This window comes from Etheostoma cragini, chromosome 11, assembly GCF_013103735.1.
Source record: "Etheostoma cragini isolate CJK2018 chromosome 11, CSU_Ecrag_1.0, whole genome shotgun sequence".
Lineage (NCBI taxonomy): Eukaryota > Metazoa > Chordata > Actinopteri > Perciformes > Percidae > Etheostoma > Etheostoma cragini.
The window spans coordinates 16,386,452-16,412,938 of NC_048417.1; the positions used below are offsets into that span (position 1 = coordinate 16,386,452).

A 26,487-nucleotide genomic window follows, 5' to 3' on the forward strand; every position below is an offset into this window, starting at 1 on the left:
GGTCAGTCCCTTTGGGGTGGAATTTGGGCTTTTTCACTTTGCAAAACTATAATGTGCAAAAAAAGATATGACAGAATAAAAGAAAGGGAAAAAGCCCAAAAGCATTATATGAGAACTTTAAAAATAACTAAAAAACATTATAGTATGAATTGCCTGGTATGTAGAGGCATTGTTGCTTTCCAAGAGAGAAGTGTACACATTTTTACATTAAGAGAATGACACAGTAAATATAAATCTACAGCCAGCAACCGGTTAGCTTAGCTTAGCCTTAACACTCAAAACAGCTACTGTAAGGTACCAATCTCTAAAGCTCACTGATTAATATTTATATCAATGAAATAAAAAAAACAAAGAATAAACTACTATCCGTTTTACTGGGGGTTATGTATTGTTGTTCAAATTTGGTTTTTGTGCAGATTCAAACAATGGGATTAAACAAACAGATGAAACAAATAATAGATCATAATAATTAGTGAGCTTTAGAGGTGCTGGTAGATGGACTTTTTTCACCTTTGCACAATATTTATTAACCTGAGGCATCAGATGGTTTATTACAAAGAAGCATCTGAGAAGCCATCGTTGGAAAATGTTTGGAAAAAGGCAGGCACATTCAAAAAAATACTTGGCAGCTGATGGGATATTGCCACTGTTGTTTTGAATGAACATTCATGGGCGTCACACACACCAAAACCACGCCCGTAGCTTCCAGTAGTTCCTCACAGGTTGCTGATTGGTTTGGTTCGCTGCTGTTTTGGCACAAACGCATTACTTGAAGCCTGACGGATTTGGTGTGATATGTGACCCCACGATTCGCGTGATCTCGTGAGATTCCAGCTGCCATGCAAATCTTTATGCTAGGTTGAGCTAACCAGCTTCTAACTGTGGCTACATATTTTTTGATCTAACTCTGGGCAAGAAAGCAAATAAGTGTATTTCCCAAATGTCAAACTATTTCTTTAAGCTGAACAGTCAAAATGATCAGATCAGACGTGTAAAACGGTGGTAGAGTAGATGCACCTGCACAGGCCCGTGCCAGCTCTTTTCAGTGAGGTGAGCATGTTGTTGGTCTTCCATCATTTTGACCACTCCCTTTAAAAAGTAATAGTAATATATAATATATAATATATAATATAAAAACATTTTATTGATTGAATGGGTAAAGCGTGCATTGAATCTATTCAAAGTAGCAAGATGCTAAACAGTTATGTTAGATCTTTATTCCTGAAGAGATTGGGTATCATACAATGTCTTTGATGCATTTAGAGAAGAACCAGATTTCATGGCATGGATTCAGTAAACATAATGAATATGGGGCTGTGGTAGACCCTGTGGCTATGTAAAGAGTATAGTCATTATAGTATTATTGCTTTCATCACACAGGAGGGAGATTATGGGCCCGTAACACAAAGGTTATGCTTTCCCTATGGGCCCACCTCTAATGGCATTTTTCCATTAATGGTACCTGCTCGACTCGCCTAGCCTTGGTTTGACTCGACCCCGGTGTCCCGTCCTCCTTTTTCCATTGCAGATTAGTTCTGCCTCATGAGTGAGGCGAGCCGTGACTGGTCATCATAGTAGGAAACTGCCGTGACCTAACGTGACACACACACAGAACGTCGAAGGTGTGTTGTTTTTGATTCTAATGAACCTGGAGGCAGCAAAAAAAATAAAACACTGGATAAACTATTTACCGGTTAACACGCCCCGTCTGTCGCTAGCAATGAGGACGCAGTAATTAGTAACAATTCTTTCTGACCAATAAGTAGTCTGCAAATTTTCACGTCATCTTTTTGTATCGCTTCAGCTCGCTTGGAACCTTGACTGAGGTAGTACTACGAAAAGCACCTGTCAGCAGGTACCAGGAACTTTTTTTCGTAATGGAAAACCAAAAAAGGTGAGTAGAGTCGAAGCAAGTCGAGTAGATACCATGCAGTGGAAAAATGCCGTAACTCTAACCAGTAACACCTAAGTTGAAATTCTAATGGAGTGTCTCCTGTGTGTCTAGGCACACAGGCCTAGTGTAGATTAAGTTGATTTTGTTATATAAGGAGACAAAGGGATTGCACGATATCTGACTACTGTCCTAAGCAGTTAATTTATGACAAAATGCCCATAAATGCTTTGGAATATAACAGGGTGTTATATAATGATTGCTTTGTGCTTATTGAGCAAAATTATTGACTCTTTCAACTTAAGTGTTACTTTAATAAGCAAGTGAAAATTGTTTAGCATTGTGCTCAGTTTAGACAGGTCAAATGATGCCAATAATGCATTTTCAAATTTAAAATGCATCATCTAGCAACATATTCTGTATTTGATCAACTAATAAAGTCATAAAATTGCACATGGTAAAATAGTCTATTATATGAAATACCAAAATCCAGCTGTGAACAAACATGAAAATGGAAACAAGGTAATATAGTTAAGGCTAAACATCTTTGTCTATTACCTTTGTATAGCTAAGTCAATAAGACGAGCATGCAATCAACATAAACATTGCCACAATTTTACATTAAACAACAAAAGCAATCAACTCAAAACAAACGTATGTGCCTTTTGTCACCACAAATTAGAACCATGTAATGTAGGTTTGTCCATGTTGTAAATTATATGGCTTTGTGCAATTGTTCACTGTCAATAAATCACCAATGAAATTGTTTTTGTAAAATAATATATCAATAAATGTCATGCCAGAAATTATTGAGATTCTGTTCTACATGCGCTGTTTCTTACATGCCGGATTGTGCTAATTGTACATCATCCTAAAAAAAAATATCAGAGGTCTTTCGTCATCGCATGTACACTTACATCCAGGTCCAAATGTGCTCAATTCCATTACCCTACTTTATATAAGGTATTTGTGCACATATTCTACATTTCATTTAATATAAGAATATTGTCCATTAATAAATTAGGGATAGTACAAGGAATTTAAGTAGGGAAATAAAGGTGGATAGCGTAAGTTAAAATATGTTGCCTGTTCTATGTAAAGCGATCTGAATTCATCTTTCTGAGTTTGGGCGGCAGGTGTCCGTCCATCCTGCCCCCTCCCCCCCCAGCCAGTCGCTGCAGCTTGGGAGGTAAGTCCGCCACTGACTTACTCATGGGCTCTGTGCTCATCTTGGAGGCCTTACCGGTCAGCTTATCATCAGAGACACCGGGAACAGAGCTGATTCGCTGCAGCTTCATGGGCAGGTCTCCAAAGCTGTAAGTCATCTCTGAGGTGGTGGAGCTCATCCTTAGTAGCTTCTTGGGCAGGCCTTCCCGCCCTGTGATTTTCTGGAGCTTGGTGGGCAGCTTGGTGGTGCTGTCATTGTCCTCCAGGGTCTCCAGGCAGTCCAGAGAGCTGTTTTTCTCCCCGCTGTTGCACAGGGATGGAGCCATGAGGGGCGAGGAGAGGAGTAGAGCCTCTTCTGCCTCTTTCACGCTGTACGGAGGGGTGGGCACCTCAAATGTGGCGTGGAACTGAGAGTAGTCCACCTTAAAGAAGCCTTCCTCTAAGGAGATGACTGGGAAGAAGCGATGTCCCCACAGAACCTCGTCCTCGGTGTAAGACGTCCTCGCTTGGCAGGTCATCCCTGTCAAAAACATAATGAAAAGACCATTGAGTGGAGGAATTGTTAGATTTATTTATTATTTCATATTGAGGCTCTTTAAAAAATATGGCGTATTATGTCTAATTCTGTCCAAAATCCAACACAGTAGAGACTACCATTTTAAGATGAATATTTCATGACTCTAATCATCAACAGAGCCCTGATTTAATTATAAGCTTGTCACCGTTCCGTAAGAATCAATAACACGGTATTCTCCAGGATTCTTGCCATATTCACATCACAAAGCAAACAGTATTGCAAACAAAAGTACCACAATGAATAAGTACTTAATGTATTACAGAGCCGGCTGCTTAAATAAAAAGCTTAATTGATTTTTCCAGTTTCCAAATCTGATGTTTATGAACAATTTCCAGCCTTACTTTAAAGACAGTTAAAAGTGCAGCTGAGTTATTTGCTGAGTGCACATTCTAAAAATGTATAGTTATTTATTCATAAAGGACCCAATTCATTCTGAGACTACTGTTCATAAAGAACTGCCAATGGATCAATATACTGTAATTAGCCTGTGTTTTTTTCTGTTTTGTTTACCACATTAATCTACATAAAACAGACCCAAGACAGACAACAACTCAACAACAAACACAGCTTCTAGTAAAAACACAGGTCTTCTCCACCATAACCTCTTATGCTACTTAACAGTTCAGTCCACACCTTAAGCTTGGCTAGAAGCTTCGAATGATAGGGGATTAAGATAATCAAATTGCTGGAACCCACAGGAGTAACGGCTTTAGGCAAAGGCTTCAGGAGCTCTAGCTCAAACTAAAATGTCTTTGGAGCTTTCTAACACAAGAAAGGGAATCCAAATGAATCCAAACCCAAAATGTTACACAAAGTATCTGTTCCATTACCTTGTTCAGCTGGCAAAGTCAAAATGAGTCTGACAATTTAGTTTAAAGCATTAAACTCTGTCATTTGAAGACTGCAAATTCAAATGATATATCATATTTCAGAGTTTGTGTTGGTACCCGTAAAATATGTTCTGCAAATTCAGCACAAGATTGCAGAATATGAAACATTTAGAGTAAATGTTCCCTCACATGGGACTTTGAATTAAATCCCTGCTTAGAAACTCCCCTCACGTCCTCCGAAAGAAATTAGTGCAATTAGCAAAATCATGAGCTTTGAATTAATGATCAACAACAGATTTTTTCATGCAAGGTTTTTGGATTCTTATTAGTTATTACTCATCACTGCTATTCAGCTGCTATCATAGCTGCATGTGCATTATATCACACTACGCTACTCACAGCAAAGCCCCATCCATCTTGGCATAGTTGATTTTCTGCTGGAAAAAAACAACTTTCATTTCTTACTGAAAGCAAGCATAGAACATCTATAATTAGGTTTACATCTGAAACAAAACACTAAATTGGTAATATCAATCCAAAAAGACCTTTTTTTCACATAGAGGAATGGCTGGGGGGCACTCATGTTAAGACTTGTTGAAATCTATTACAAAATCAGCGACTGCAGTAGATTATTATCACGTTTTAATTACCAGCTCAATATTGTTCTAGCAGCGACAGTTGGGTCTAAACTAAGATGAAGCGCTTATTCACAGTGAGACACCGCTGCTGATTGCGAGGATGTCATCATCAAAACTGGAGGCATCTGTGATTCCGCCTGATTCCCAAGGTCATAAAATAATTCACTGTTAATAGCTCTGTACACAATCGCAGATGTGCATGAGACTGAACATCAAGTGTGTTTGGGGTATTCACAGTATTACTTCTGCACTAGTGCTTCAGAGTCCGGGGGTCTTTATGCACAATGGAAGTGTGCTGTAGTTAATAAAGCAGCAAAGCTGGAGAGAACTTTAGGGCCAAAGCGATTTAGAAGAGTTCAGTGTGAATTGAAATCTTTCTGCATTGAGAGCCTTTTAAACTGCTTCCAGCAAAAACATAGTCACCGTTTGATCATTAATGACAAAACGGTGGTGTATTGGTTTTATAACAGCTACTTAATCACCCCCAGAAGTCAACCATACTTGCTTTGTTGAACAGTGCAGTTGATGCTGCGATGGTAACTGGACATCCATGCAGTAAATACAGGACAAGAACATCAAAAAGCAACTTTGCTGCTGTATGTAAGGGAAAAGGTTGAAACAAGTGTAATGCAATTGTGCCTGAGGAAAAAGGTTGCTACAGTAATGCACAAGACCCAAATAGCTTCATCTTACATCTATTAATAATGCTCTATTGTTCCTGCAGGTGGTGTAGGAGTTACTGTAAGACCTCAGTCTCTGGAAACACACGAACCCGGCTGTCCTGAGGCTGAATCCATCTTCAACTTGTTTCCCCTCCTCTAGAGCTACTCAATCCCTCGAAAAACAGAAAGGAAGAAATCTCAATGATGTGAATGGTCTAGTTACCTATACCCTTCTTCAAAAACTAAAGGCACTAGATTTAACCATGGCCCTTAATATGTATTCAATTGTCATTTATTATTCAAGGACTGATGCCTGAGCCGTTGCATAATTATAGACACGGTTGCATCACATATGTACGATTGTGTTGGTATAGATCAGCTGTTCTGCAACACCCACATTCATATGGCAACGGTGTGCCTCGACCTTTACTCAGGCCAAAACACAGTATTAGTCTTGATGGAAATTGACACATTATGTGGAAAAACATGTTAGACAGAGACCTCAAGCTCAAACAGCTAAAAATAGCATGAGTATAAGACAGTGAAACCTGATTTGTTTTATTTACCCCAGTTACTGACTATAGTTCCTTAAAATAGGAATCCAGTCAAATGAGAATACCCATATCAGTGTGGATGTCGTATTACTGATAAAGGCTTATGTAACTCAAAAATACACGCCTGCCCGGGACTCGGTGTTTCTATGGAAACAAAAATGTAGGAATGTGTGCATGTGACCGCCGTAAACCTCTTCACTGCTGAGTTTTTTCAAAAGTAACAGTGACAGTACAAAACAAAAGTCTCTCTCTTCCATCCAAACTCTTACATCCAAACTGCTCAAAATGTATTTTCCATACAGGGTCAAATCATCCATTTGGCTCCAGAGTCAGACCAAAACTGTCTCTTATATGTGACCTTTTATAACACAAGAGTTAAATCATATACTTTGGTGACTCCTCATTAGTGAAGGCCAGATCTCATATAAAAAAGGCCATCCAGGATTTTCTCTTTCTCTATCATCCATCACTCTCACAGTATATTGCTGTGTTTTATATCTGTGCTATCTTCATGGCACCACATTCAGTATCATATAAGCATTGTGTCTCACACACACACACACACACACACACACACACACACACACACACACACACACACAGTTAGTGGTGTTAGTAACATATGTCAAAAAATGAAATCAAACAAGTACACACACATTATTTAGAAGATTATTTTCTGTACGCCTTTATTTTATGCTCTGTACACCTGGGTCTTTTTTTTAAGAACTGTGTTCACTTGTTCGTCAAATAATACAAGCAGTTACAACGTCTGCGTCTTTAACCAATTCACTACCAGAACACTCCAAACCTGGCTATGTCCAGTAGTTAGTAGCAAATTAATACAGCAGTATAATTAAAAAAATAGAAAATCTGAAATAGAAAATTATTTTCAACCCATTTGGGAACATTTCATCCTCAGTTTATCTAAAAACATTAAAATCACAAAGATAAGTATAATATTCAGTCTTTTTTAAAATAGGCTAATCAATGATTTTTTAAACATAATTCAAAACAAATTGGGTTTCAACTTTCAGATTTTCTCCTTCTCTTTTTTCTCATATTAAACTAAGGGCTTTTAATGTTTTGTAGTGGGATTTTAAAAACAATTGTGGACATTTTTTAAACCAAAACATTGACTTGGTTTAGAGGTAGTTGATGAATCCTCTTTTTGTTTCCAGAATCAACACAAAAATCAGTCAAGAGCATCAGTCACAATCATTCTTCAGCAACAATAAAACATAGTTAAACTACACTAGCTCTATTCGAGGTAAGAGCAGAAGGTAAGGCCAAAAGAAACCAAGAGGGAAAAACGCCATTGGAATCATTGAAGAGACAATTCCTCATTCAACCCATTACGAGAGGAATTTGTAAGTCTTTAGACCCATTACACTTCTAATTTCAGTAAATGGTTGTTGGTTCCCCTCTGTGACTCAGTATAAGCCAATACCAATACATTTCAAATCCTTAATAGAGTGGCCTTTCTCAACAAAGAGATGCAAAATAAGAGATTCTGTATCACCTTGTTACAGAATCTCTGTTGCCGTAGTAGTGCAGAACAATAGTGTTCTAGTCTTTATACCAATATTACATTTTTCGTGGTTAACCTTTGTATGGCGTTTGGGTCTGTGGTGCCCGTTTTCAATGTTTGCAAAAGAAACATTCAAATGGTTCACTGGTCTTGTCTCGTTTTCTGTGAAGAACATAAAAAGTTGTGGTGAAAGTGTATTTAAATGTAGATGCTATGAAACTATGCTGTATTTCAGCACCTGCTATTCTCACACAGTTACACAATCACACAATTGTTACATTACAAGCACTTTTACATGTTCTGATTAGGTTCTAAGTAATAAACACTAATAATGATAAAAAATCCTGTTTCTGATTTTTTACACAGTACCTTTTTTATAATTGAATTTCCTTGTTTTCTCGCAAAAAAAGAAATGATCACATGACCATAAATGTGATCTCACAGGGGTAAATGGCAAACATGAACTATAAATGATGGTCGTTGAGCTAAAGTAAACATCTACTAAGTATTTTTTACATGAAATAATGTGACTGTATTGATTTAAAAACCTAATAATGTGGGGGGTCCACCAGACCCGGGAACGTTAGCTGTGTAACAAAAATATGAACAACACAAAAGGGTTAAATAAAAATAAATATATAAATATAAAAATAAAATAAATGTATTACTATCTTTAATTTAAAAGAGGACATTTGTTGGAACCAGCACTTTCCCCCTTCCAAAACCACGGATACAGTGCAACTTGGCCAGCCATGCCAAAACACTTATTAAATAACTTTAATATCCATTGTGAAATAATCTCAAAACAAAATAGCTCAATGTGGTGTCAACATAAAACACAGTGTTCACTTTGCACCAAAATACAAATATTTTTAACAAGGAAACGCTTGTTCATTTAGTGGGAGTGTTTCAATCCAAACCATGATTTTTTTCTTAAACTTAAATAGTTGTTTTGGTGCCTAAACTGAAATGTCACCGCTGCATGACCCTCACTTTTTCTGGCTAAACTCAACTGAAAGGGCCGTCGTCGTTGTAGCTGGCTCACCTGCAGCTCAAAAACTCAACTGCCACTGGTAGCCGGCATCCCGGAGCTCTGTAGTGGCTAAATACACCCAGCAACTGCTACTCCGATTTTTTATGTGTTCACGTTGCTGCGCTTTGATCAGTTTAAAATACCTCTATTTATAATGGTCTATTGGTGCAGTAGCATTAATAGCTTTGAGGGGGGATACATTTTTGTCCCCGTCGGGGATGAAAATAAATCAAGAGAGGAAAAAAGACCAGAAAGAGGGAAATCCCACGCATCCCCCCTGGAAAATTGCACCCTGGTTGTGACAAACCCCCAGAAAATGGCTGTGTATGTAGTTCCCTTGCACTTTTACACACTTCAGCTCGTTGTTTTGGTTTAACGGCCTGCTACTTCAGTGTTTTGATTCACCCTCATCTCTTTCATCAGCGTCAATTCCGGCAGCAGCAGGAGCCAAAAAAGCTTTGATAAACCAACTGAACACTACCTGCCTACCCCAAACAGCAGGCAGACACAGCTAGCAAGTAGCTAATGGCCATAGTGGAGCATTTAGCAGCTAGAGAGCCATATATTTCACTTCTACAGTTGCTGGAGATCTCTGAGCTAAAAGGAGAGTGAATAGTGGACTTATATAACCCGGGTGGCAACAAACACAACTTTGAATGAATTCTCTGTGTCTGCTGGAGATACAATTAGCCAAGTAAAATGTACTTAAATATCAAATGTAATACCATTTATTGATAAATTAATAAAATAATGTTTATTCAATTGCTTAAATGTGTAAGAAACATTTGAATGGTGTAATGGTCACAAACGTTTTGAGCTTAAACTTTCCGTTTTAACATATTGTTGCTGTCAGGTAGAAACCTTGTCTTGCCAATATTGGGGATTTTCATGCTTTCAGATTGATTAGGGTTTCAAACATTAATTTTCTTCCATTTATATGTAACTACTTATTTAAATCTAAAAGGGAAAGTAAGAATTACTATCAAATTATGAACAACAGCGGCCGTGGCGTGCCAAAACAGGAGCCGGGTGAGCAGGCGGCGAAACCTGGTTCAACAGCCACTCCAGACATCATGGCAGAGGCTAGAAGCCGCAATGTACATCGAGCTGCTGTTGGAAAACTCGGACTGGCTTTTAGTCGTTGGCAAGAGCTTCACAAAATAAAAGTCTGCAAGACAGATGGAGAGCTGGCCATCTTGCTGTTGGACTGGTAAGTAATATTATGTAAATTACTACGTCTTGTGTTGTTGCACTTGCTTAATGTTTGGCTTTGTTAGCCAAGATGTCAACTTGATAGTTTTTTATCATAAGATATGTAATCATAACAAATGCATTTGTACAGCTGTCTGTATTTACAACAGTGGTGTATAAATGAATTACACTCTGAAACTGCAGTGCCAAATTGCAATAATATAAAATGTTCCGCAGTGTTTCTTTAAAGTACAAAGAATAAGTAATGTGACATGTCTGCCATATTCTTTTTTCTTAATACTATGCCTTCAGTAAAAGAGTGTGAAATGTATGATCTTTTCTGACTGGCCAATGCAAATCTGAAAAGCAACAATAGGGAACTTTTCCCGTTTTGGTACCCCTACGGGTTGGAAGCTGAATTGTCCCATAATGTCTCATTTGAACTACAGATCCGCTACTTGATCTGGCAAACTTGCATAGCGCGGTTATAGTCGGTAGAGAGCCACAAAGCGAATGCAGTGTTGTTCACCCTGTTATAAGTTGATGAAACGCTGAAACGATTTTTGAAACATTATTTTAAGTTACAAAAAGTTCTCTGGTGTTGCTTTAATCCTACACGAATTTGAAATCCCTTTAGAAGTCCCTTGTCGCTAAAGTTCACCAGGCGGTTTACTGCTTTCATACTGTATGCAGTATCTATGTGACAGCATGAGCAGTATTAGAATAATCCTCTGCTGAATCCACAAGACAGATGTAAAAAAAAAAAAAAAAAAGAAGCACATCTCATTAAAGGTAGGGGAAATGAAAAAGAAAATCAGAGAAGAAACATTTTCTGCATCACTGTGCGCAAGTATGTCACATGCTGAAAATATTCTGCTATCTCAGCAACAATAACATTGTAAAATGAAATCTCCAGGGATAACCCACATATGTTAATCAAATGATTTGTTTTTTAAATGAAATAGACTTTGTGAATGACTTTACAGCACTGAGATGCAATGTCGGTCTGGAGATTAAAGGTGCTCTATCTGCAATGTACAGTGTTATGCAATATTTCACAGACTCACAGCTGATTCTATAAAAGGCAAAGCGGCAGGAAAATGTCAAAAATAAACTTTGAGATTTAGATGTCTAAAAGCCATTTCAGTTTGAGATGATAACATAGAGCTGGCTGCATCTCTGGTCAAACAAAGAGAAGCCGCCACACAGCCAGCGGAGTGCCAGTGAAGATAAAAAGGGTTCTTTGGTGGCTGAAATAGAAAAGCACTATAAATTCGGAGGTAGCCTGTCAGTGTTTCTAGATAGTAGCTGAAAGAAAAACAGCCTAAGTGGCATTCATGGACTTGTCTTAATGTAGTTCATCCAGATTGTTGAAGGATCATATCTATTAGGTGGCTGGCTCAGTCAAATTCTGAGCTGCAGATCTGCCCTCGACACACTGAGGACAGCGTAAAGTCAAGGGCCGGACATGAGAGCAAGCGGAGATCTATTTATTGCAGCTCTGTCAAACATCTATTCAGAACCTCAATCTAGATTTTTGGCAAGCAAGTGACAATCAAAATGTGTGGTGAAAATAAAGGTTTATTTAAATGACTTCTCTAGAGGAACTCTCACGATGGGAGTCACTGAAAAACGGATTTATTTATTTACTGACAAAATTCACAAATAACCTCGCCTCCCCCCCTCTTTCTGGCTCTGTCTTTCATAAGTTACTCACACACACACACACACACACACACAAACACACACACAAACACACACACACACACACACACACACACAAACTCACTCACCAGTGCAGTGCTGTCAGCAAAGTCCCCTGACAGTCTATCACGCCTGTGGAAACAGCTGAAGTGTTATGTATGAGAAAAATGCTAGCAAAAACAAGCATGAGAATCGGGAAGCTGCACACACAGTGCACCGCTACACAACACTGTCCAAGATTCATTGTGCTCTCATTGTCGGGCACTCACTGCAGCCAAGGCTGTCCACAAAATGCCTTTGCTGCATTGCTGGATTGTGAGGAGCAGCAATTAATATGGGTCAATTATACTGTTCTTCATTTTGCAAAACAGGAAGCAGCCTTTTTGCCTTTTTTTAGGATCTGTGTTTTAACGTATAAAGCTGCTGTGCTGAATGTTGTCCTGGAAAGCTGAAGAAGAAGAGAATATAAAGGAGCTGGGTGTTGTGTTTCTGAATAATATGGTTCTTAATAGTTTAGCTTTTCACCACTGACTTCTGATCTTTATGACAAAACATGACAAAGTACACAACAAATTGTACCCATAATAGTTTTTTTAAATCTAATTTTTGAAACAGATACAGCTATTGTGGCTACAAGTCCTGTCGGATCATCTGTTTCTATGGTGACCACCGTCAAGTGGTAAATTGTAGAGAAATCCACAATCATTCAGTGACCTGTTTTTCACAGTTTGACTTGTAAATTAATTCCCTTCCCTCCATTAAATACTGTTTTTTGTGTGTGATCCATTTGTGAAGGTGGCTTCCAGTTGTTTGCAGCTCTGATGTATGTTCTTTGCATAGAGCGTCGGCTGAGCAATGAGAACAAGGAGGAAGCTGATGAAGAGAAAAGGCAGGGGAAGTGCACTGCTATGGGGGAGGGGAGAGCCTGGATGCTGAGGCAACTGCTTGAGTGTGGAGGCTGTTGGAAAGGGAAGGAAGGGAAGGGAACAGGAGCAGGGACTGCCAACCATCTTCACACAAGGTGGGGTGTCAGGCAGGCTAGAGGAACATATGGCTGTAGGCCATTAACACAGCCAGGAGAGCACATATTACCAAGTGAATGTCAATGCTGCCATAAAGAGAACAGCAATTGATGTTTTTTCTTTGGGCCAAACAACTACAATTGGTCATACAGGAAAAATCCCACTGGAGAGGTACCAGACCAAAGGGAGCTATGAAAGATTTTCTCCTCATTATGTTCTGAGTGCAGAAATGACCCGAAAACAGAGTGAATGAGTGGGAGCTGTAATCTCATATTGATCTCGGCTATTACAGTAAATCTACTTAAGTCATGAAAAGGTGTTAAAGCTAAAAAGAAGTGACACAAAAGAGGGATTTTAATGCCTAAAGAAATCTCAGACTTAGGAGGTGCTAAAGAGGACGAACTCACCGGTGAGAAAGCATATCTATTGTTGCCTTAAGTTTGTCACTTGAGCTCGAGAGCAGATTATTCCTGTAAACTTGAACATGTCTGAATGACAAAAGCAGAAAGAGAGGAATCCCAGAGGAAGGTCTTGGTAGAAGACATGCCTTCAGAACATGTTCACGTGGCTCTGTGTTCAGGCCGCACGACTGATGCACTTCAGGGACAGTCACAGCCCAACCAATCAATGCCAGTGACCAACACTGCAAGTGCATTGAAACCTTCCTCATAACCTCTTAGACAAGTGGAGACAACTGGAGCCACAAAATGATCTCAATTATGGACATGTAACACTTTGCCCCAAGTGTCCATCATCCATCTACACAGGGTTAATACAGAGGTCTACAGTTTGTGTTGTTAATTACAAAAACAGCACGTCTTCTAAGATAAAGGCAACAGAGACCTAGTCAATTATTTTAAACTCTTCACTATGTGACGAGAAGACTGATGCATTGTTGGTAAATGCATTTCTGGTATAATTTCATCACAACAGTTCATTCCAGGTCTGCCATCACACCTCCTCTGCCAGTGATTTATTGCCATCCAACACTGACTTGACAAATCCCTAAAGACACAATTACCGTGCTCCCCCTTGGGAAGCCAGCACAGTACATCTAAAAAGGATAATGAATCCGGGGTGTCATAGCCGGTTCGCTGCAATGAACATTGTACGGAGTTCATCCCCAGTGCATAGACGTAAATCTCACAGATGCGTTCCCAGAAAACCCATGTTTTTTTAATCTAAAATTAGAAAAAACTAATTTTAGTGTTTTTCAATACAGCATGCATGCTAAACTGAGCTGCGCTTGTGCAGAGCACAATGAGTGTTTCAACAGATGCCAAACAAACAGACAAAATATCAAGAACACCTTTATAATGTAATCAAATTCAACAGTGTTTCAAGAAATCTTCTGTGAGGCTAACAAAGTTGAATTCATTTGTACACTGTTATCCAGAATTGGTTGACTTTACTATAAATTTGCGTGGAAACCGGCTGCCTTAAATCGTCTGAGTTTTCACAAGAGGTGAAACTTTAGGTCAGCTCACACAGAGCAGTAAGTTGATGCAGTAGACAAATCAAGTTTGCATTAGTAGTCTTACTAAAAATGACTGCTGTCAACTGGTTAAAATATTTAATCGCGATTAATCGCATTAATGTCATAGTTAACTAATTTGTAACATTCTCTTTTGGAGAAAATAATCTCTTGCAAAATGTAACACTGTCCATCAATAAAAGGATGAAAAAAATACTTTGACGAGGGGGGAGGGGAGAATACGCATCAGCTTCGTGCTTGGTTATCAAGTGGTATTTTAGACACGACAAAACACACAGATCACTTTGGTCTTGCCAATGGAACCATTTGGCAACTTTAAAAAAAAGTTAACTTTCCATTCAGAATCTTATTGGCGTCCATTTTGGCGTCTCGCACTCACTATCCACTCAAAAAGTAACGTTACTACTTTTTGGATGGCTCGCAAGCCCAAACAAGTGTGTGCAGTGTGCCTGTTGTTTTGTTTCCGGTCTAGCTAGATCCGGTGTGGTGTTGTAGTTTTTCTACCTTTACTAGTTGTTGCAACAGTATGTGAAAAAAACTACAAAGCTTGCTTGGCCAAAAAGAAGAAGTTTCACGATAAAAAAGAATGTACGCCGTTAAAATGGGTTCGAGTTAACGCTGTTAATAAAGCATTTAACTGAAAAATCAATTGTAAACAAATTATTTTTCTTCTGGAGACTTGCTGTCTAAAATAAGCATGTTGAAGCTTTAGTGTGTAACTTTTTTATATTGATTGACATCCATTACATTCTAGTCATTGCCAAATGAGTTGATACAAAGCTAATTAAGACTGTCAGCTATATACAGTCTGTAGTTCTCAGTATAGCTAAGTTCAGAAACTGGTGTGGTAAAAACCTCTTCTTAAGAGTCCATCATGTTTTTTCAATTATACGTGTCCTTGGCCACTAGCAACTGCGTGGAGGAGGGCTGGGGGTGAAGTACGATCACAGAAGGATTTTTTTCCCTATTTATCAGACTAACTTAAGTAATAATGTAAATTCTATACTGGTTGCAAAAACCCAAAAAGAAAACATTATACATAACACAGTGTAGTTTTCCAGTGCTTAGTACTGCATGGAGAGTTTCACTCAGAAGACAAATTACTGATTTCCAATCTATCGTTGACTATTTCATCACTGCCCCCAGCCCATCAGTCCCCACCCGGGTCTTAGTCATGGTGCAACAATAAATTTAGATAAACATCAACACTAAATCCACCATACAAAACCAAAGCCCAGATAACATAAATGCAAACTAAAAACATAAACAGAGCATTATCAAAACATCCTTTAACTAGGACAGAAACGGTTCAGAACATTTTTTTTTTGCTTTGCTTCAGCGCAGAACAGGTCGAACAATCCCGCCCCTCCCATACACCAACATAAGATCCTTAGTCATCTCTGCTTAATATGATCTCTTAACCGCATACTTAAGCTGATTAATACAAACCACTAATGTGATTTATATGAAAATGTATTTTAACGAAACATGAAAGAACAAGTACTGACCACTAAAAAGTTTAAAAACAACTAAATCTAGGTCAAACGTGTAGACTATGTGAGGTGTGTCCTTACAATGATTTTAATGATTTTTCTTGTTGTTGTAATGAAAAGAATTATATTTTAAATAATACCCCAATGTATATACGATATAGATGAATCCAGTACAGCAACATCATAATGAAGACTCTACAGTTGGTTAAACCAGCACCTCCGCTCTTCGTGGGATGCCATTCTAAAAACTGTGATTGGTTTAAAGAAATGCAAACAACCCAGAGCGTTTCCCTCTCCTAATCCAGAATGTATGTGTTGTAGTCACACCTTCCTCCACAGCACTGTGGATATAGGTCTAGCAATTCAAGACTACTTCCTTGCTATTGTTTGTACTGTAAAACATTACATCAGCAAGCCCCATTTCAAATGTCCTCATGCTGCATTTACTTTTACAGAAAGAAATACAACTTGGCATGTGTAAAAACCCAGTGGTGGATTCTTCACTGAAGTAGAAGTATCACAATGTGAAAAATACTCTATAACAAGTAAAGACCCTGCACTTTGACAACCTGTACTTTATCAAGAAGATTACCAGAAAAGTGTATTAGAATATTTTTGTATTCAGGTGCAGACTTGATGTGTCACTAGTGTACACCTCTCATGACACCGCGAACCTATACTTTTCATGCCGAAATATTCAAGGCAGGTGGTTGAAAAATGTCACGTTAATAAATTCAAATGAACTAAAGGCATGAAATACATTTTAACAAGAGAGCTGTATGGTATCCAGCACTTGGCTTATCGCTGCACAGGTGGAGCTCAGCGGGGACAGACACTTCTCTCCTGAGTTATCACCCTGAGCACATTAGATTTAATTGGAAACTCCCACTCTCTTCCCCACTGAACCCACTTTAACCCTTTGACCCGCAGGGACCGCAACACCCGGAAGGAACGACACGCTCTCTGTGTAATGACTCACAATGAATTATTGTCAGTTTCTCCAGAGGACATCACACTCTGGCTCATATCCGGGGTCCACTTTGGCCGGCGTTTACCTAAGCTCTAGGGCTCATGATGTCAGAAGACCCGAGACCTCCGGGACTACGGCCTCCCACTCATATTACTGAAACTATTAGGCCTCCGGCACAACAGAAAGCTCTCCATTTTCATTTCAATTACTGTTGCTGATGATGAAACACAGATCGGGCCATGACATTGGCTGAACTGTTAATCAGTGGCAATAGATGTTTCCAATTAATTATGCTGGCTGGCTTTACTACGGAGTCTGCATCAAAGCAATTATTTCTCTTAATTTCATTTCTAAATATACATTTTATGTGTATTTGTTGCACAACAATGACTTAATTAAAGCTATGATGATAATTATATAACCCAATGTTAGGTCAGGTAATTAACTGAGTGGCAAGAGTCTCTTTAATGCCGTTTTTATTAACAATTAATACATGTAATTATAAATCCATCTAGATCCATCAAGTAAAATTCAAATGTTCTACTTTTACTAGAACTTTAAAACCCATGGAAATGGACGTCATTGAAGAGACATAGTTGCACCATTTTAAATATTTAGCACACAAGTGGGCGATTCATTTTTCACAGCTGCTTCAGTCTCATACTACATTTATGCAGTATGCACACGTGAATAATAATTACCAGTTGATCCAGTCTATATGCAACTGGCCCCCGGCCACCAACACAGATAGATGGGACATTCTACTGTTTTTATTCTATAACAGTGAATCATAGGAAAGTCTTGTAGCGGTATGAAAAAGAGGGGGCTGACAGAAATCTTTCAAAACAATAAAAATCAACGCAAGACTTTATTAAAGAGAAAAGCGTGTTTGTGATTTTATTGCTATCAGTTGCCTCATAACCAAATCAGGAGATGAAATGTGACACTGTGTTCCCTACATCAGACATTCAGTGCAGAATCCTTATCAAACACGGGGAGTTATTAGTTTGTTTGGTAGCAGACTGTTTGCCTGCAGTAAAAATGTGCTGTGTCACCAAAAGAGTGAAATGAAGCCTAACTGAAAATTGTCTGAGCAAGGAAACAAAACCACTAAAATGAACACCAAGACAGCAGAGTGTATAATGAAGTAAACTTCCTGAAAGAAAAAAACCTTGTCAACTCTGCTTAAAAAACGTGTCTAAAAATGAGTTATTTGCAGCATTTTATGCATTTCACGGCAAGTGTCACGATCCCACCACACACATTTGCATGAAAGTCACATCACTCTGAAAATAAGGGGTTTAATGAGGTTTATGCTGATGATACAGTTTATACTCGTGAATTATTGCGCTTCGTAGTTGATGAGTGAATTTAAAAACACTTTGCAGAGCTTGTGAAGATCTGCCCCCATGTTAGACCCCAAACACTATACAACATCTAGGGATAGACTAATGTGCTCGCAGACTATTTTCTGTTCGGTGATGAAAATGAGTTCCCCACGAAATAAATCATCAGCTTGTTTGTTTTTGCAAGTCATTCTCTAATCTGAAAACTGCCTGTTCTTAAATGATATACATACACCTTAGACCTTCCACATAAATGAGCTGCAACAGTAAGGAGGGTTGTGTAACTCCATCATGTACTAAGTGAACACTGGAAATCATGAAATGAATTTAGTTGCAAGACACTGATTAGTTCCATGGTTGGAGGAACCTGAACGTCTGTTACTGTTACTGGCTACAGTTTATTTTGGGTTCTCAAGAATCAGCTCTACTAATGAACAGATTGGATCTGGCTTGGTATTTAAGCCTTTGCAGTGTTGAACAGCATTAGTGGTATTAATGGGACACTTATCTTAACTTGTGATGTATTTTAAGACTGCATGTAGTAGTTCTGAATCAGCTGATGAGTCAAAGTCAGTTCATCATCAAGCTCTGTAGTGGTACAGTGAAAATGACCCTGACATGCTATTATTATGTAATTATATCACAGTTTGTTTGTGATTTATTTTTCACACATTCATGATACACTTTTATTTATTTAATAAGAGGCCTTTTTTACAGGAGATGTTTTGGATTCTATTTAGCTGCTCCTGGCATTGTGCATGCTGGCTCATTGTGACATTGAATACATTTCTATCCAGCTGTTTTTATACACATATTCAATTTTTGCATAGCCTCTTGGCTGAGGGGGGACATTTTGAATATTAATGAAGACAAAATGCGACAATGTGATGGAAAAAGATGTTGCATAAATAAATCATGATGTCCATTCTCCTGCATTGGACTGAGAAGACAAATTGATACATGGAACATCATAAATGCCATGTTTCCATCGCGTTTTCCACATTGTTGACTGTCATTTGAGGTTGACTGGAACTCGTTTAATTACGCCGCCTTGTTGCAAGCTCTTCTTCTGCAATGGTTTGATTTAAGACTGGAGAATAAGGGCCACTAGCTGTTTCTCTTTCTCTCAACCCACCAACTGCTAACATTTGCACAGCAGTGATGGACGGAAACATTTTCTTTCACAGATATAATAGAATCAAAATAAGCAATTGTTAATGTCATTACTAACACCTGTGGTTTCTTACAGGGACAAGACACAATGTCTTCTGTAAAAAAAGCCAACTACTTTCCAAAAGGTGAGTTAATCAGTTTGTCATCCCCGATGTGAGTCGACTGCAGATTTGAGACGTGCATGCGCCACTTTGCAACAGGTACCCTGCAAGAAGCCAACGAGAGACTTCTGTAATATCAATGTAGTAAAAATGGACCTACTTAATGAAGTTTGTTCACTGCTGGCTACAATCAAACACAACAAAGGCTGACACTTGAATGGCGTTTTAAGCTAACCTTAGCAATCAAACACTCATAAATAGCTCAAATGTTTTTGAAAGGATTTTTGTCTTCTGTTATTGTTTGTAATTAGGAAAGTTTATTATTTCACGGATTTCACAAATTTCAGTAAGACATGTTATGCCGTAAAGCGTTTAAACCGGAGCATGCTTGACTCAAATCTGCACTTGACTAGCATCATGCAGTGACACAGTTCATTAAAGGCCCTGTGAAATCACACAAAGTGTTTTCAATCACTCGGATTAGCCCAGAAGACAGCGGCACTTTCAATCTTAAAAGGGTGTGCATGTGTGGGGTCTGAATTGCAATGCTGGAATGATGTGTGTAGAAGGAATCCGCTTGATACTGTTTCTCAATTATAAAAGTTTATCATATCAAATAATTTTCAGCATCAATTTACAAGTTCTGCAGAAGCTGGGAGAGGGACCCAACCCAATGAACACTCTGTCTCTCAGTACTTTAACATACTTAATATTGGATATGTTAGGTAACATGTTGTGAGTTGACAGCTTAAAGTCTATAAAATTAAAATAAAATTAAATGAAAAAAAATTAAAATAAAGTCCCTTGGATCTATACAGCCAGCAATCACTGCTCCCCACATAGAATGCCTCCTTCAAAATATCACTCCACTAAGATGTAAATCATTGACACTTTGCATTGGTACATCGGATATTGCTTAATTTGAACCCTTATGACAGAACCTGATTCAAATTTATAAGTCATCAGATACTACACAAGTTTTTCTACAGTTATCAACGAAATGTTTTCTTGAAACTGTAAAACGGTGTGCAACGAGCTTTGAGGCACGTTTTCTCTCTTTTGGTGGGTGTGTCTGAGGTGTAACTCAATCAGCGGCCACATGTATAAACCATAATCACTAAAAAGGCAGTGCGCTTGCATACACAACACAATGTTTCTCTTTAAATAAACTTTTTGCTACGTTTTGTGGTGGCTGAACTCGTCCTTTGAGCTAGGCCACGTTCAGCCCCGACAAAACGTATCATCACGTTGATTTTTAAACTGAAACAAGGGTGCCTTGAGCACCCTGTTGTGTGTGCAAGTGGTCTGCCTTTTTATTACCACAAGTTTACATACACTCCTCTGCTGATCACCTGTGACACAGCCAATAAACGAGAGACACACATACCAAACAAGAGAAAACATATCACACTGTTCCGAGGACACATGCTGTTCAACACGGAAACCGAAGCAAAGCGGTTCCCATCATGTCACCAAACTTTATGGTCCAATAATCATAATGATGTTTTCCAGTCCTACAGGTTCTCCAAAACAAACAGGGAGCTGTCAATCAACACGCCTGTCCACAAAGTCCTGAGAAGAGGTCTAGTTAGGCATCATAAGTGAAAACACCTGTGTGTGTGTCTTCTGTAATAGCCTTGATATTTTTACTGTAGCTGATATTGTCTTATCACAGATTAACCCTAAATGACATAATTATAGTTACTATAATTACACCTACTATAATTTGTTTTGTCAATTATGTTTGGCAAAACAAATTATTAATTTATGGAGTTGGCAATCTATTTTTCTTGGGTAGTAAGCACTGAATTTATTTATAGCATCTTACTGAGTCGGTCAAGGTGGATGGTGGGCGTAGAAAGCGCAGGACTTTGACACCAGAGAACGGGTGTGTATTCTCAGTCCCTTATGTGGTTATGTTTAGGCTCCAAAAGCACTGAGGTCAATGATTGGAAAAGATTGTGTTTTTTTAGACATGTTATTAAAGTAACAATCTCGTATTTAAAGTAATTTTGACTTTTCAATAATAACTATAAATAGCACATAAATTATGTTTATTGTGTACAAATGTATGCACATCACATAATAATTGAAGATAAACAATACTAAGATAAAACAACCAAAACTGTGATGAGTTTGTCCTGAAGACTCCACCACCTCCCTCACAACTGAGCAGATGTAACAGCCCTGCGGACTCTGTGAGGATTAACAATCAAACTGCTCATCTGTAAAATCTAGTAGGTAAAAATGTTCTCACAAAATTAAAATTTCTTATACACAATATATTTATTATTAATTGGTATTAGCACTATACACAAACACAAAGCAATATCGGCTGAGCTGCTGTCATTTCTTGTTATTTACTCTTCCAGTGTTAAAATCAAATCATGCCTGCAATGCACAAATGAAGTAGGAGTAACTCAGCTTTGTGTTATTATACTGAGATTCACAACAAAGTAACAAAGCGGTTGACGGGCTCACACACAGAGCCTGACACGCATGTTTGCTCTGTAGCCAATGACACTGTGGTGTCTCTATAAAGATACTTGTTGGGGAACGGTGCGGTTTGTGTTGCTTGTTTTGATTGTTATTGTGTCAGACATTATCCTGTTAGTGCTGTTAGCTCAACCAAAATGTGTTATTACAGGCTTCATGTTTAAGCTTTTCTTTCTTAGCAGGGCAAGCAGTGAGACGGCATGTACAGTACATTAAATGCAACGTGATGTTAAGCCAATTCATCCTCAGCAGCACAACATCTTCCCGTAGCCGCGTTAGAAAGCCAAACTCAATACCACAAAGCCACAACTGGCATTACTCCAGAATAATATCTGCTGCTACCAGACAACCTACATGTCTCATTTAGAAGGTGCATCATACTGAGGTGGTGATCAAAAAACACTTTGGGCTCCTATTCAAAAGGAATAGCTTATGCCTTTTTACACAATGTGGAAGTTGTCAAAGGTTATAGCGAAATAGCACAATTCTTAGCTCCTACGGGCTCTGTACACGCTTCTTTTTCCTTCTTTTCTTGTGCCTAAAGAGAACATCAGTCAGTCCAAAATATATTTGTGTGATCTTCAGTACCAAAAGGTTACTATGTCAGAAAGGGTACACTGTTGTTTATCTCACTATCTAGTAAGGACAAAGATTCAGTGATTGTGCAGCTTTAATCTGCAGTGCAGCGTATTTTCCCTTCCAGACAATGTTTTTTTCACACATAACAAAAGACAACACAACATTGATTCAGGGAGTTGAGCAGCTACTTCACTAGTAAACACTGAGCCTCATGAATATTTCATTTTATTCTTTCTCTGCTGTAACACCTGTTCTGGCAAGCACTTTGTGGCACTGTAACGCTTCTGTGTGCTTTTCATGTTTCAGAAGAGATCCTCTGTAATATCAACCAATGCTGTCAACAAAGCAATTTCATTAATGTTCAGCATTGCATGTTTGCCTGTCTTATTACTGAAATTGTTATGATTCCTATATCATAGGAATAAAAAAACAACCTAAGTTTAGGTGCAGTGCTGTAATCCTGAATACTCAAGGAGAGGTTGCCATGGAAACAGAGTTACATTGGCCAGAAATGAAAGTGTCTGAGGATTTAGACTTTCACTGTATATACATTTTCAACCATAGATTGTTTCAACATCAGCCTTTTCCACAAATTTTACATAACCACAACTTCTCCTCCATGCAGACATTTCTACGATGTGAGAAAAACGTTTGAATTACAATCCCAAAACATGAAGCCAAACCAGATTAATAAAAACTTAAATTGTGAAGTCTATAAATGATACAATGACACATTAGTAGCTAACAGTCACTGGAATACTTGAAATGCCTGCTAGTATATCAATAGTAATTCAGTTGCATTGCCACACTGAATATTTTTATACCTCAAAGCAACCTGTACATAGCAGCAACCTTACAATTACTTTATAAATAAAAACGTTGACCTTACATGTTTACTGGTTTTTATTGAATTAAAGGTAAGGTGTAAACATCTATTAAGTATTTTTACATAAAGTTTTATGTCTGTACTGATTTGAAAGCCTAATGATGTGGTGAGTCCACCAGACCCAGGAACATTGGCTGTGTAAATAAAATATGAACACTACACAAGGGTTAATAAATAGTTAACTGGGAGAAAGACAAAAAAACAAAGGATCGTCAAGTGTTCCAACAGCAGGCAGGCCAAATTTTTGTGGGACATAGCAAACACTTCACCCAATACTGATACTATATATTCTTATACATTAACATCTATGTGCACCCTGTTTGAGACTATGTCAAGTCTTATTAAAATGACATAAATGCTGCATGTCATAAACTAAAGAAACTGCATGTAAATTTCAGCAGTAGAGGAACTTTAATAAAACTGCACTAAATGATCAAAATGAGGAACTGAATATCTTTGCTAATTGCTGTCTGTGTTGTCAGCCTCCCTGTCACATCTCCATATGCTGTTTTCACTGAACCAACCTGAACCACTCTTCTTTTCACTCCATAACACTGAAGGAGCTCTCCTCACACTATTTCAGCTGTGTCAAATAAACGGTTGAATTGAAAATGACCACAGTGTAAAATTTTACTTGGGGCATTACTAAACTTGTGGACATGGATTTCCCTAATTCCAATGGGACCTTAAAAAGCATATTATTATCCGCTCTGAGAATAGCCGCCATGAGGTAAATGCTGTGTGGGCACAAAGGTGGAAGAATGAAATCTGTTTCAGATGAGAAAGCTGGGAAGGCTTGTTTAGCTTCAAACTTGGCTCTACCTCCCCAAAACCCAGAAGGTGGTATAATGCATAGATTAAAACTGGTTCATTTAATTTAAGCTAGCAATACAAAAATGATCACCTATGATGGCAAAATCATAGATGCCATTTAATGACATGACAAAAATCAATGAAATACAATAAAGGGGTCAATAGTGAGGGCACTTGAAATTCAGCAATTAACCCCTCTGATTGAGATCAATATTATTCAGGAGATTTGTTGCAGAAATAGATATTACATCACCTCAAAAACATTGAAAAGACAATACAACATTGAATGTACATTTAGCCTGCAGCCACAACATGCAGCAAACTGAGCTCCTATTTTTAACAGGAGGCCTATGTAAAATGCATGTTTGTGGTCACTCACCTGTAGTCTCTACTATTCCTTCTAGTATCACCACAATTTCAAACTGCTCTGTTTGCATGGACCTCTGGGAGAGGTCGTAGAAAGGGCTTTTGGTGTCAATCACATGGCAGATCGTGAGTGGTGAGACGAGGAAGAGCTGGTCTGCCCCAGTACTGAAACCCACATCCAGCTCCAACTGATCCAGCGGAAGAAACTCGCCCTCGGGCGTCTGGCGAGACTAAGGAAGCGTACAGGAAGAGACAGAGATGTTTGGTGGGGTAAGGAAGGGGTAAGACTGACTTAGCTAGAGCATGTCAAGATCCTTTGGGGACTTTTCACATTGTATATGCAATCAGAGCAACCAATCAGCCTATCAGAAGAAATTGCTATAATTTTCTTAAATGTAAATGTCAGAAGAGGCATCTGTGCTGCAAAAATATCCATCCATAAACAACTGAATCAAAACAACTGGTTTAAATTACTTAATACTACTGGATTCATCTGCTCTCACTGTTTACCTGCTGTGTCAACACACAGAAAGAATGCTTATCTCTCTGAAAAAAAACTGTTTAACTAATTTGCTAAAGTGGATATGGCTGCAGTGTGTCTGTGTTGGTAAAACATACTGAGTTTATACTTACCTTACACTTTACACATTGAATCTCCTGCTGCAGATGAAAATTAGCCTGCATGGCTAAATCTGTCACATTTACATGTTGGACTCATTGGTGCTCATTTAGATTAATATGCGTTGTTCCCTTTAAATAAACAAAGCTGAAAATCTATAATATCACAGTAATCCTAATGTGTATTCAATGCATTCTTGGGAATGGTTGGACAGCAGGGAAATCCATAGATGAAGTTCTCTTGATAAAGGACAGCGGCACATTAACACCAAGCTGTAAGACACTACCACTTTAAAACTGTTTAAAAATTAGCATAAGAACATGTTCTTCTGAATGAACATGAAGGTCTCTTGGCAAACTTTGATGGATCACTTCCCCCATCAGTTGTCCAAAATATGTAATTTGATAAATACATGAAATGTCCGCCTTGTTTTGGCTTGGTCAGTGATAGCTCTTATGATGACTTGTTTTTTGGATCTATTTGCATCACTGTAGTCTTTGAAGCTTTGTCTATTAAATGCACAATGGCGTCATGTAGGCTTAAATGTCAGTGTGTAGGCCTTTCAGCATCAGTTTCCTAAAAAAGAAAAGAAAACATGGACTGGGCCATGGTAAACAATGGGAATAGAACTAAAATAATGGACGCCTCCTGACAAAAAAAAGTAGCATCACTTACTTTCAGCAATTTGCAGCGGATCTGTGCAGAGACCATATGGCTGTTACGCAGGTTGCCGACCCTGAACATGAGAGTTAGTTTTCCATCTCGCATAGAAATCACCGCATGTTCACTGAACATCAAAGTCTCGGCCCGTTTTTTGGGCTGAGACATCTTGATAAACATGCAGCCGATCAAAAAGGCATCGACGATCGATCCGAGAATCGACTGGAAAAGAAAGAGAATTATCCCCTCGGGGCATTTGTCTGTGATATATCTGTAACCATATCCTATAGTGGCCTCGGTCTCTATAAAGAAGAGAAAGGCTGAGGGAAAGTTATAGACATTGGCAACACATGGAGTGTACTTGTCATTGTGGGCTCTGTTGAGGTCTCCTCTGATGTATGCGATGCACCACCACATAGACGCCATGAAGAGCCAAGCGACTGTGTAGGTGAGGATGAAAATAAATAGATTCCAGCGCCATTTCAAATCTACTAGTGTTGTAAATAAGTCTGAGAGGTATCTGCTGGTTTCACCACCCAGGTTCCCATGTTGGACGTTACATCGCCCGTTCTTGTCCACGAACCGCTGCCTCTTCCTCTTTTTCTCTGGGGGAGGCTGATTGAATCCAGACCCGCTAGATGAGGTGGTCACTACCTGATAATCGTCCCCAAATTTCTTTCGAAGTGCAGACAT

General features: G+C 38.6%; 1 protein-coding gene across 1 annotated transcript; it reads right to left on the reverse strand.

Annotated features, from left to right (window-relative positions):
- Positions 1-1,448: 1,448 nt before the first annotated feature.
- Positions 1,449-26,487, reverse strand: kcnj3a (potassium inwardly rectifying channel subfamily J member 3a). The gene is made up of 3 exons (XM_034886569.1): positions 25,810-26,487; positions 24,529-24,745; positions 1,449-3,578 (listed from the first exon to the last, which is right to left on the reverse strand). Exons 1-3 carry the CDS (start codon positions 26,485-26,487, stop codon positions 2,983-2,985), a joined length of 1,491 nt encoding a protein of 496 aa, XP_034742460.1. The 3' UTR covers positions 1,449-2,982.